The sequence below is a fragment of the Silurus aristotelis genome (assembly GCF_946808225.1).
Source record: "Silurus aristotelis genome assembly, chromosome: 27".
Taxonomy (NCBI): Eukaryota; Metazoa; Chordata; class Actinopteri; order Siluriformes; family Siluridae; genus Silurus; species Silurus aristotelis.
Window position 1 is genome coordinate 6,645,696 of NC_139600.1, and position 13,225 is coordinate 6,658,920.

At 38.5% G+C, this 13,225-nt stretch overlaps 1 protein-coding gene across 1 annotated transcript in view; it reads right to left on the bottom strand.

The window, feature by feature from the left end:
* rfc1 (replication factor C (activator 1) 1) overlaps window positions 1-13,225 on the bottom strand; it is a 28,813-nt gene that overhangs the window by 11,247 nt on the left and 4,341 nt on the right. Inside the window, exons 5-17 of the mRNA XM_083532526.1 lie at window positions 12,017-12,312; window positions 10,777-10,851; window positions 9,264-9,341; window positions 8,613-8,936; window positions 8,321-8,425; window positions 7,233-7,412; window positions 7,001-7,105; window positions 5,734-6,121; window positions 5,440-5,552; window positions 4,079-4,193; window positions 1,308-1,396; window positions 1,084-1,221; window positions 883-978 (exon numbers count right to left, since the gene is read on the bottom strand). Coding sequence (XP_083388652.1) covers window positions 883-978; window positions 1,084-1,221; window positions 1,308-1,396; window positions 4,079-4,193; window positions 5,440-5,552; window positions 5,734-6,121; window positions 7,001-7,105; window positions 7,233-7,412; window positions 8,321-8,425; window positions 8,613-8,936; window positions 9,264-9,341; window positions 10,777-10,851; window positions 12,017-12,312 — 2,102 coding nt within the window. The remainder of the gene's footprint in view (window positions 1-882; window positions 979-1,083; window positions 1,222-1,307; window positions 1,397-4,078; window positions 4,194-5,439; window positions 5,553-5,733; window positions 6,122-7,000; window positions 7,106-7,232; window positions 7,413-8,320; window positions 8,426-8,612; window positions 8,937-9,263; window positions 9,342-10,776; window positions 10,852-12,016; window positions 12,313-13,225) is intronic.

Genomic DNA, 13,225 nt, shown 5'->3' on the forward strand with positions numbered 1-13,225 from the left:
CTGCATGGTCAAAAAAACATTTACAGATTACTAGACCACATTAGTAATACTGCATTATAAAGCTATGTAAGTGTTCCTACCATCTTCTATAATGGTATTTTTATAATGAGATATTTTCAATAACATGACATTCACTACATGAGGAAATCACACTTTGCGTAAGGTTTATCTACACCCTGCCTTTTAACCTTTACATTTTTAAATGTGAAAACATACACACTACGGACAAAGGTTTGTGTACACCTGAGCTTTGTATGAGCTTTCTGAACATCCCATTCCATATTTAGCCTCCATTTGCTGTTATAATCACCTCCACTCTTCTGGGAAGATGTTCCACTAGATTTTAAAATGTGCTTGCAGAGGTTTTATATTCATTCACCCACAAGGGTGTAAATAAAGTCAGGTAGTGATGTAAGGTGAGGTGAAGATGCCTGGGGTGCAGACCACTCAAGATCTTCCACCTCAACCCATGTAAAGCAGATCTTCATGGAGTTTGCTTTGTGCACAGGGACATTGTCATACTGTAACAGGTTTGGGTCTGCTAGTTCAAGTGAAGGGTAAATTTCATCCCATCACCCCACCCCAAGCCAAGACGTCCTGTACAATTGTCTCCCTCCACGATTGTGGTAACAGTTTGGGGGAAAACCCCCATATATTAGAGGAAAGCCCAGGTATCCCAATACTTTTGAACATATAGAGCATTTATTTATTTATTTGTATTAGATTTTTTGGTATTTTAGAAGCATCAGTGTATACTGCAGGCAGGAAGTTTCACTTTTGTTGAAGGGGCATCCAAATGTGTACCATCCAATTTATTACAATATCAACATCCCATATTATTTCTCAGACCCAGTTGAATATAAACACTGCAGGGAAACAAACCTGTCGAATGTCCTGATTGGACGCCAGGATGACTTCATTGAGGGCCGGTGGCGGGATTTTTAAACCTTCTTTAAAAGCGATGGACATCATTGCCCCCTGATCAGTGAGAAAGAAGGAAAAAAGAAAGAAACACATTTAAAAATTCACTCAGCTTGAACAACAAGACTCAAGAACGACAAGTTCTTGAGGATGCTTCACTACCTTTATCTGTTCCATACGAGGTCGCTGAAAACGCAGGTCGAAGCAGTAGTTGGCGAGCGAGCGGATCTTCATGTGGTTGCGGTCGTTGCACATGCAAATGATGGGGATTTTAGAATTTTTGATCAGACCAATCATCTCCTGTAGGCACAAATAAAAAGGGAAAAAAATTATAATAAGAATTAATTCATGGTGGTTATAAGAAATGTGCAAAATAAAAACAAAACCTGTATTCCTCCTCTGTCCTCATTTCCTGCCATGCCATCAACCTCGTCCATTATCAGAACGTGTTTATCGCTGACCGTCTGAGACGCACCTGACAAAACACACACACACACACACACACACACACACACACACACACACACACACACACACACACACACACACACACCTTTAGTGATTAATAGTCAAATGTATTTGTACAAGGTTTAATTACTATGCATACAAGTCATGTGACAGCTAATTACTAGATAAGCCAAACTATTTTTAATGCATTGTTTAACCTTGGCATTGCTTTATTTCAATGCAATCACTGCCAAACTTTAGAGAAACACCTGGACGCCTGTTTATTCCTGCAATTTTCAGTCGACCAATCACGATGCAGAAGAGCAATGCACAGAATCATGCAGAATAGAAAAAGATTTAGCAGATTTATATTTCTGTACTGACAGAACTAAAACCCATAGTAATCTTCAGCTTTTGAAGGCCTAGCCACCTCAGCATTACAAGCATGTTGCATGCTTTTCTGCTCACCACGGTTGTACACAGTGGTTATTCGAATTACCGTTTGATCCGCCTGAAAATTAGGGCGATTATTAGGCAGGCGCATCCAACACAGAAAAACTGTGTGTACGTTCTGTGCTCACGTGAGAGAACAGAACTCAGTAGCAGTAATCTGTATTAATCAACGGAACTGGGAAACCGGACGTTTTAGAACTGTGAATTTGGAAAGCAAGCAGCGTTTGCACCTGCCGCGATCATTACGAATGTGTGTAGCTTTTTTTCAATCATGTCTGCTACGATAAAAAACAAGAGCGAGAAATGTTCTCATGCAGTGTCTGTGCATATCCTTTTTGCTCCATTATTGTTTGTTTTTGTCAGTCTTGATTATTTCATGCGCTCATTTGCTAAGCTGAACAGCCAATCGAGCTTCGGCGATTAAAACATGCAGAATCGAACGAAAAAACAGCTGACGCCGGCCAACAAGATCAAACTTTGCGGAACACACTGACGAAACTAAAGCTGACCTACGTTCAAAAAAACACCATAGTTTTTCGTTCTTAATCTAGCCTTATAAATGTCAGTAATTCAATATATTGCTGTATTTGGAGAGAGAATAAAAATACAATTTTCAGATAATGATAATGCAGCTGTTAAATTTATACTCAAAACTCCATTAAACATATGGCTGCTGAAATCGAAATTCCCAGAGTCTGCTGTTTGATGTAAAGATTGACTCAAGCCTGTGACGTGTGCCTTCAAGAGTTTATTCATTGTGTGAATAAGCAGGACATTCAGTCTGTTCTGAATAAAGCACTCAATATAGAGAATATAGTGCATATGCAAATGTGTGGACATATTTTTTTACCAAGGTTCAATGGTTTTAGCCTGAGGAATATAAAATGATTTTGAGGGAAACTCTGAATCATAAAAACACAGAGCCTCTGCGCTACATAAATATCAAATATGATCCTTTTTGCTTGAAGCAAGCCGTAGCAGTACTGTATCTTTAAAGCATGCGAGTGCATAATGGTTAATGATGCAAGCTATAAGCTGCCCTTAGACTTCCATTAAAAATGAGGGTTTGAGTAAACACGCGTTCAATTTTTGCCCCAGTATGAGGAGAGTTGAAATTTGCCTGCGATAATTACGCATACACTGTCAAAAGTCTCTGATCGAGATATGAAAATACAAATGTCCATGTGCCCCTTTAATGTTTTAACATGAGCTATGAATTGCATTTACTACAGAATCTGGGAAATATTATAAATTATTTAAAATCTAATAATACGTTTTAGGTGAAATATTTAGCTCTTAAACTTACACGAAAAAAATATAAACGCAACATTTTTGTTTGTGCCCCCGTTTTTTATGAGCTAAACTCAAAGATCTAAGACTTTTTCTATGTACACAAAGGGCTGATTTCTCTCAAATATTGTTCACTGATCAGTCTAAATCTGTTAGTCAGCACTTCTTCTTTGCCGAGAGAATCCAATCACCTCACAGGTGTGGCAGATCAAAATGCTGATTAGACAGCATGATTATTGCACAGATGTGTCTCAGCCTGGACACAATAAAAGGCCACTCTAAAATGTGCAGTTTTTTCACACAGCACAATGACATAGATGCGTGCGATCGGCATGCTGACTGCAGGAATGTCCACCAGATCTGTTGCCCTTGAATTTTATGTTCATTTCTCTACCGTAAGCCGTTTTCAAAGGTGTTTCAGAGAATTTGGCAGTACATCCAACCGGCCTCACAACCGCAGACAATTACAATATTGGAAGTGGAAGCGAGAGAAAGCTGGAAGCTTAAAAATGCAATCTAATAAAGAAAATACAATACAAGTTTCAACGTAGTTATAATATTAAATACACAAAACAACCTTGTACTATATACAGTAATCCCTCCGCTTTACCGACGATAGCACAATAGACCAAAAAACTGAATGAAATTGTTTTTAGAGTTTTTTTTGTTTTTTTTTAATAAAGAAATGTATTAATAAAAACAATTATTAACTATAAAATGAAGTCAAATGTTAATACTGTACAGTACATGTACTCAATATAAATGTGATACAGTCTGCAGTATTTCTACGAATTTGCACAAAATTCATGCAAATGTTTTCTGTGTGTTCAAAGTGTGTGGGAGGATGATTTACGGCTTAAACAATAATAATAAATAAAAACATTTAAAAAAACATTTTTTTACCGGGGGATTACTGTATTTGATTGCCAACACATCATGTCCTAATAAGTGTAAAAGGTTTAAGTACCTGTGTAGAAATTCATAATACTTGTGTTATTGAGAGACTCTGCGATTACTTCTTTCAGACTGTTCTTGCTGCGGGTGCAGCTGGCGTTCATCTCCACGTAACTGTAACCCAACTCCTACACACACACACACACACACACACACACACACACACACACACACACACACACACACACACACACACACACACACACACACACACACACACACACCTGCATTTTTATTCAGCAGTGGGTAACTGACCTCCTTTACTCCTACTTGCAGATACAACACAAAACAACAAACGACTCCAGTGAACAACACAATTGAAGATCTCTCATGACCTTTTTATTGACTCTGAGCTTCTAGTATTTACACGCGAGTTTACATGGGCTGCGTTTTTTTTCACAGCTTGCAGGAGTATCGAGTTCAAAAACCCGGAATGCTGTAATAATAAATGTATCATTAAAACCACAACGATGAATTGCTCAAATCGGCCTGGACAGTAGCTTCTAATTCGGTCAGCAGGTTTCAAATTCTCTATAACAGCAGCTCTGGCTGTAATTTAAATCAATATGTTCTCATGTCAATCACTTGTACAGTAAGAGCCAATTCAGATTCTCCACATAATCGAAATCTAATACTAAAGTAAATAAAGAGAAAAACACATGTGTAACTGATCAAAACACATCCAATCAGCTGAATTACAAAAACATTTCTGTTCGGAAGAAGACGTCAGTCCCAGGACAGTCACTGTTGTGTAACGTTTTCAGTATTGCTCTTTCAGTGTATGGTGCTGGAATGACGAGAAGTAATAGCTGCCATAAGAAACAACAAGAAATCAATTTGTTTTGCAGCTGTAAAAGTCTAACAAGTGTAAAAAATATAAAGAAATAAAATAAAATCAACTGCAATTAAAAGTACCAAGTTAATCAAAGGCAGCTTCTTTTTAGAGCTTTATTTTAGCATGTGACGATTGTAAACAGGAACCAGGAACAGGTGACTATTATATATATTATTATATATTATACTATAGGCCCAGTCACATGACTACAGTCTTTGAATAAAGTTTTGCACACTCGCACTCTCAACAAAAAGTCAGCAAGGTAACAGGTGACGGTTGAGTTCGAACTCGTTTGAGTAAAATGTAACTGATAAATGCCTGATAAATACTGCAAACTGACATTGTTACAGTTCGTGTCAACTCTCCGAGAAATGGATAGGAGATGAGAGATCACTCGTGTGAAATGGCCTCGTATCAGAACGAAAAAAGACAACATGACTCTTCTTTTGCTTATTTGGCCTCTTAATTTTTCACTCCCGAAATGAGAAATTCAAATGCTATACGAGCTGAGCATATTATTACTGTAAATAATGACTAACCTCGCACACGAGAGCAGCGGTGGTGGTCTTCCCAATACCAGGAGGTCCAGATAGCAAAGCAGCTTTAAACGCAGACCCATCATCCTTACCTCCGGACTTCCCAAATCGAGCAGCTGCAGAGAAAACGAGAAGATGAGAGATAATGACGAGAGGAACATAACTGAAGACAGAAAGACACACTGTGGGCTGACATGTTATCATTTATCATTATTAGAATTAGTGAACATGGGCATGAGAAAAATCTCATCAGTACATGCCTCATGCCAGCTTTGGCTAGAATCAATATTTACTCACCTGTTGGTTTTGTGTTGCTGCTGTGAGATTTATGCCAGTTCTTCAGCCATCTCAGTAACTTATTGGCACAGCTCTGCTCACCCTGCTGCCCAATTAGATTCTTCAGGCTGCGAGGGCGGTACTTGTCTACCCATAACAAGCTGTTGCCTTCATCCTCTGCCACAGGTGCTGCGCTTTTCCCTGCACCAAATTCCAGAGTCTTTCTAACCTCGTTCGAAGAGCCTTGATGGGAAGCCCTGGAAGTTCTACGAGTAGAAGAGGAGGATGACTGAGATTTCCCTGGTGAGGGACTGCTCTTGCCTGTGGGGGTTTTTTGGCGTGAGACTTTGCATGCTGGAGGGGTGTGTTTGCCTTTAGAGTCTGGAGTCCTTGATTTGGTGGCTTTATTCTGGAAGATGGAAAAGTGAAAGCTTTAATTAATTCTTTAATCAAGGAAGGGCAACTGGAGGCCCACAGGCCAAAAACAGCCTGCAGTATATTAAAATGTGGCTCACATGACCAGGTCAGGTTAAAAGACTTCTAGTGATATTAAGATGTTAATTCACCAACCAGCAGAGGGTGCTAATTTCTGCCAGTCACCATAGTAATAATAGGATGCGAGCTATTGAGAACTATGGAGAACTATGGAGATTCCAATTATTGGAATGGAGAAGTAAAGCTGTAACTAGGTTTTCTGATGCAGAATCTTCAAGACAGAGGACTCAATAGATAATCGATAGATTCTCGAAAACAAGGCTGGTCAGCTGTTTATATCTGCTATAACGGTAGTGTGTCTTGGGACAAAATCTTCGCAGCACATTAAATGGTAAAGGTCGATTGTTGGAACTATCGACTAATCAACAAAAAAAACATGCCGATAGTTTTTCCGATTTCTGGTCTGCTGCCATTACGAGAGCGGCCTCTAGAGGCGAACCACTGACACCACATGCAGTTTGTTTTTACACGCAAGACTGTGCACTGCATGGAGAGAGCTACAGTATATTTATTACTTAGAATTTATTAATTATATAACAATATTATGAACTAATATTATAAGTCATATCTCATTTATTATTAAAGAAATTAAAGAATTGTGTGTTGCTCAAATCAAACTATTTAGAATGAGCTTTTATGACTATTATTCACCTAATTTGGCCAGGATATTGAATAATTATGAATCATTATCTATTTATTTGCTAACAAGCCTGCCTAGGTTTTCTTTGGCACAAAAGCAAAAGCAGTAAAAAAAAAAAACCAGCACATTCACATTGTGTGCATGCGGTCAGACCTCAGCTTCTGCAGCGATCTCGTATTTCGACTTTTTGCCCGGTTTGGTTCGGATCAGTTCCAGTAACTCGTCCTCGTTTAGGATCTTGGTCCCAAAACTTTGTGCCTGAATAAACATAAAAAATAAACAGGTTTATTTTGAAAACATTATTTACTCAAAGCTTGACACAGAGACATCGAATATAGAGAAAGACATTAGGAAGAGGAGAAGAATAAAATAAAATAAAAAGGACCTTCTCAGTCTTGGAGGCGCCACTGTCTCGTCCCAGCACCAGGTAGGTGGTTTTCCGGCTGACATTTCCTGTGACTTTCCCACCATAACGTTCTATTAATGACTTTGCATCGTCCCGCTCCAAAGACTCCAAAACACCCGTTAACACAAACACACAGCCCTCAAGGCAGTTCTCTTCACCCTAAAAAATCACACACACACACACACACACACACACACACACACACACACACACACACACACACACACACACACACACACACACACACACACACACACACACACACACACACACACACACACACACACAAGCTGTTGAACAAGCTGGTATAACCAAGTCACTATCAGTGCATTTACATGTTCCTAACATAAAGGATGTATCCAATGCAGATATTTATTTTAGGGCTGTCAAATTTAAAGCGTTAACACAAATTCATTTCAACGGCACTAATTTTATTAGCGCACGATGGATGTAGCATGTTTCTGTTTAATCATTTTTTATAAATAAATTTAAAAGAGGCGAAATTAAAACCTTCAACGCAACACACATTGATTCATGACGTCCTTTCTTTAGTTAGATATAAAAAAAAATTGCACCAAGTCTCAAATCAAGCACCAAAATTCACACATCCGGCATGATGCACACATCCGGCAATTAAAACCGTCCGTGTGGAAACAAAAATTTCGTCTGGTGTCCTGATGATTTAAAACTTTATAATTACTTTAAAACATTTACAAGAATATTTTGGCTTCATGCTCTATGTTGAGTTTGATTTCATTAATAAGTCAAGAAGATTGTCATTTCAACCATATATAGCTGACGCAGTACACAGTGAAATGAAACAACGTTCCAACGCTCCACTGCAGTGTGTAAAAGAGTACTGAGTACACAACTGAACATTGTAATTCAACCAATTTTATTTATTTTATTTTTTTTGAGCATCCATATTTGTCTATGCCCATGTTGATTAGGGAATTAAAACGTAAAAAAAGTGTTAATTTAAGGTACATTTAATCACAAATTAACTCATGTCAATCATGCGATTAATCACAATTAAATATTTACTATTGTGTTTGTATTTTTCATACCTGTGGGATCTCCTTAGACCCCAAAGCACGTGGTCCTTCTCGGTTCAAGTAGTTTCGATATGCTGCGGTATTTCCACGCTTCTTCTCAGAGTCCTCTGGGCTGGTCTATCACAAAAAATTATAATAAACAAACAAGTAAATAAATAAATAAAAAAGTGTGTGTGTGTGTGTGTATATATATATATATATATATATATATATATATATATATATATATATATATATATATATAAATAAAATGCAGGCTTTTAAACATAATAATATAATAATCATCTCAGCATTCAGTGTTTACCTCTGGTTTTGTAGGAGAGGTTTTGCTACTTCCCCCTCCACTCTTGGGTGTGGAAATTCGTTTCCCAGTGCCTGCAGTAACACCTGATTTGGGTGTGGCCGCTGTCTCCGAAGACGCTTGTGTGGTCAGCTCTTTCTTCGGGGAGATAGTTTTGCTTTTCTTTTCCTCCTTCTGCCGTTCCTCCTCTTCATCAGCTTTCTTCTTCATCAGAGCCAGTTTGGAACTGGCTTTTACAGTACTCCTCTTCGGTGATGGCTGTTTCAGCGCAGGCTTGGTTTCTGCACCACTTGCTCCAGGTGAGGGTGATTGCGAGTCCATGCGGGCCTGAAGGAAAATGAATAACAGATATGCAATTTGGTAATAAAAGTCAAAGAAATGAGACGAATCAAGAGAAATTGCTTACGAATTGAATCTTCACATGCTGGAAAGAAACTGATTGCAAGTGCTGAACAAGTTGACGTTTAAATTCGAGTTGAGTAAATTAAATGCTTAAGCACAGTAAGTGTAGAATTATTAGACACAGATTTAAAGAAAACAATTTTAAAAAATGCTCATGGCTGCTTATGGAATAAAAAGAGAAATGAGACTTGCAGGACTCACGCACACATGATTTAACTAAAACACCAGGTTAACAGGTTAAAATAAAAGTACCTTTTTAGGCACAGGGGCCTTGTCAAACATGGCCAGGGTTCGAGCAAACTCCTCATCTTCATGGATCTGCTTCTCCAACTACCACACACACACACACACACACACACACACACACACACACACACAATTCAGCGGTACATCAACAATACACAAATATGATTCACAAGAACATAAATTCAATTCAACACAAACATGTTTAAAATAAACAAAGATGCGACCAAATAATCTGTTTTTATCTCACTTATTTTCAGAAGAAAATTAATATCATGTGCAGTGGATTCTGGGAACCACAAATCACTTGGTGGGATGGGTTTAGGCTGAAATCTCTACTAGAGGTTGACCGATTAATTGGTTTTGCCAATTAATCGGCACCGACAGTTGATTGCTGTAACCATTGGCTATTGGCAAAAGCCCATACCGATCGTTTTTCTGGGTTTCTGAAGCAGTTGAGAAGGTCCGAAGTCATTATAATGTACCAAAGCGGCCTCTAGAGGTGAATTCCTGACACTACACTACATAAAGATTATGGACCTTCAAAGAGTAGATGCTAGACCCGCAATCATCCCGAAACATCTAGAGACGTACCAGCAACATTTGAATCCCACTTTATGAAGAGTTTGGACATTGGATGACTTTGAACATTTAAAGGCTCTGGCATTGAGGAGTTGGTGTTGGATCTATAATGATCTTATGATGTTGAGCTATTTTATGAGTTGCTCAGTAGCTCCTGGTTCCACAACATCAACACATGGTATTTCTCAGTCTCTGGTGTTTTGTATTGTTTTTTTTAGATTTACAATCAGACTCTTGATATCATTCAAATGAAGAGTGGGTTCCCTTTTGAGTCTGGTTCCTCTCAAGGTTTCTTCCTCATACTATCTAAGGGAGTTTTTCCTTGCCATAGTCATCCAGGCTTCCTCATCAGTGATAAATACACATAATTCGCTTACAATTTCACAAAATTCACATAAAAACATTTTATTCTATAATTCTTAATTTAATAAATGTCCATTGTAAAAAGCGCAATAGAAACAAACTTGAACTTGAACATGCTGTTTGTTGAAGTGTCTTTATTTTTATTATTAATTTTGGATTAATTACATTTATTTAGTGTTATTTTTTTGTTTCAGTTTGAATGCATATTTTATTTCCCCCAATATTTAATATGATCTTAATTAATTCATTTAGCCAATTTGTATGATTCAGTGATTTATTTATTTATTTTTGTAATAAAGTTCAGTAGTATTTTACATGAAGTGCTATGTTCTGTTTTTTTTTATCCCGTATCCATCGGTTGATTAATCGGTTATGGGCAAGTACGATGGAACCAAGCTATCTGTATAAGGCTGTTTATCTGTATAAGGCAAGATCGACTATCGGTTGGCCTCGAATCTCTACGGTGCAAAATGGAAGAGACTAAAAGAGCAGATTTGTGTTTATCACCGAAGTGTTTCAACACAAAGGGCTCACCAGCATTCGTTCGTGAGATCAAATAAAAGCATGTCAAACTCACCTCCATCTCCTCGTCCATCTGTAACTGTTTGGCGATGGCCGCGTCATCGTGAGTTTCCTCATCATCTTGTGTAGTCTGCAAAACACACACATTCACACAATATTAATCTGTATAAATGGACCAAAAATAACTTTGTAACTCAAGCGGAATGCACATCAACAGAACTACATCATTCTCACTATGGTGTGTGTTTGTTTTAGGGGTGACCCCTGAATATTTAAAGATTCGATGCTTCGATAGGAGGAGCCGGATTCGAATCCCAATCTTACAGTCGAATCTGCGCAGAGGTCGTGCCATTTTGGCTAAATGGGGTGCTCAATGTCAGATTTCACACAGAGTTCACAAGTTAATATACAGCCTATAATGATAATGCTGAAAAGCAGCTTTTCATAAACATTTGAAATGTGTGTAAATGAATCCAACCCCCCATGACAGATATTAGTTACACGTTCAGTAATGTTCAGTAGTTAGTTATACATTCTATAAACTAAATTTGAACGTTTTTTGGTACATCGATGTTGCGCTGTATTTTTATTGTGTCTATCAGTCGACTACATTCAAGACTTGACAATTCTAATTCGTATACATGTAAATCCTTAGTTGGACAGCCCTAGATTATTTGTTTATATATTTAATTTTCACTAAAAGATTTCTTTCTCCAATTGAATTTTGTTGGTTGCTGTATCTCTGTATATGTAGGAAATAAACCATTTTAACAGGGGTGCATAAACTTTTAATATCAACTGTATGACATTTGTAGCATTTTGCTATACAGGGCAACCTCGACACTCGCGGGGGTTACGTTCTATAACCCCTTACGAGAAACAAAAACATCAAGAGGTTTTGACTCTCTGCTTTTGATGGTTCCTTTTTCAAGGGGAATTAAACATGTATTGTAAACTCAACAAAAATTGTGTATTACTTCTCATAAATGTTTTATTTACTACTTTAAATGAATACAATAATAAAATAGTTTTTTTAAACATTATGTATTTTTTTAATACAAACTATTGAGGTCGCGAGAATCGAGGTTCCACTGTACTCATCACTTTTGACGCAAACGGGCCTTTTCACGCCGAGCTGTTTTCTCCAGTCAAAACTCTACTCCAAAAGTTGTGCTGTATAGTGTTTTTACTCTTTCTATTAGTCTCTGAACTGCAGATAATTTTATTCATGTGTAACTCGATGACAGCACCCAGTTTCTGAACGAGAAACACGGTAGCTCTTCTGATGCACTTACTGCTTTCCTCTTGGTGCTCGTACTGGCCACCAGCTTCTTATCGGACCTCTTGGCTGTAGAGTTGCCGAAGTAATCGAGCACGGAGGTGGGGGTGTGTTTGGGCGCGGCCGGCTTCGGCGGAGTCGGGCTGAGGGCGCTCTTCTTCTCTTCCCCCTTCGTGCTCGGAGATTTAGCAGGTGGTGATTTTAACTGCTTCGGTTTGGTCGCTTTTGGATTCAAGCCCTTCTTGTCTTTGCTGCAGCCATTCTCTTCAAGCTTCGAGGACTTTTTCAGTGACAGAAAGTCTTCATCCGAATCTGGAACAAAATGACAGAGGTGTTTACAGGTGGGGTGGTGAGAGTGGTGTTTGGAGGCGCTTGATTCATTCATACAAGTTACATTGAGAAATGAGAAAAGAGAAAAAAAAAAAACAGACTTGACTTACAGCACTTTTTTGTGTGTTTTTTTTCTCCAGCAAGTGAAATTGGATTCAGGTCAAATGCACAGTCCAGGGTTTTCTACATATTTTTCATCTCAAAATTCCACACATTTCCTGACTCAAATATGCGGATTTCCCTAAAGATTTCAAAAAATTCCAACTGTAACGTGTTACTTCACAATCTCTAATGTGTTTAGTCACATGGTCGGGGTGCTGAAAGTGTCATGGCATCTTTAGACTATGTCCACACGTTTTACAAACACACGTTTTGAAACCACAATTTTTTCCCCGTTTTCACCTTCTGTTCACACTGAGACGTTTGTTTGAAAAACGCTCTTTGAAGTGGATACATTTGAACCCAGCCATTAGGGTTGCACAAGCCAGTGCACTCTTAGTGCTGGTCTAAAGCCTGGATAAATGGGGAGGGTTGCGTTAAAAAGGGCATCCAGCGTAAAACGTGCCAAATCGAATATACGGATCATGAAAGAGAAATTCATACTGGATCAGTCGAAGCCCGGGTTACCAACAACCACCACAGGTATCGTTAGCCAACAGGGTACCGGTGGAAATTGGGCTACTGTTGGCCAAAGGAGGAGAATGAGAGGAAGAAGGACGGCAAGGAAAGGAGAAGTGGAGGAGAGTGGAGGTTCGGTTTGGTACTTTAAATGTTGGTACTATGATTGGTAAAGGGAGAGAGGTAGCATGCAGGTAGTTGGTTTAAAAGAGGAAGAGGGTATGGAGACGATGATCCGCTGTGGTGACCCCTAATGGGAGAAGCCGAAAGAAGAAGA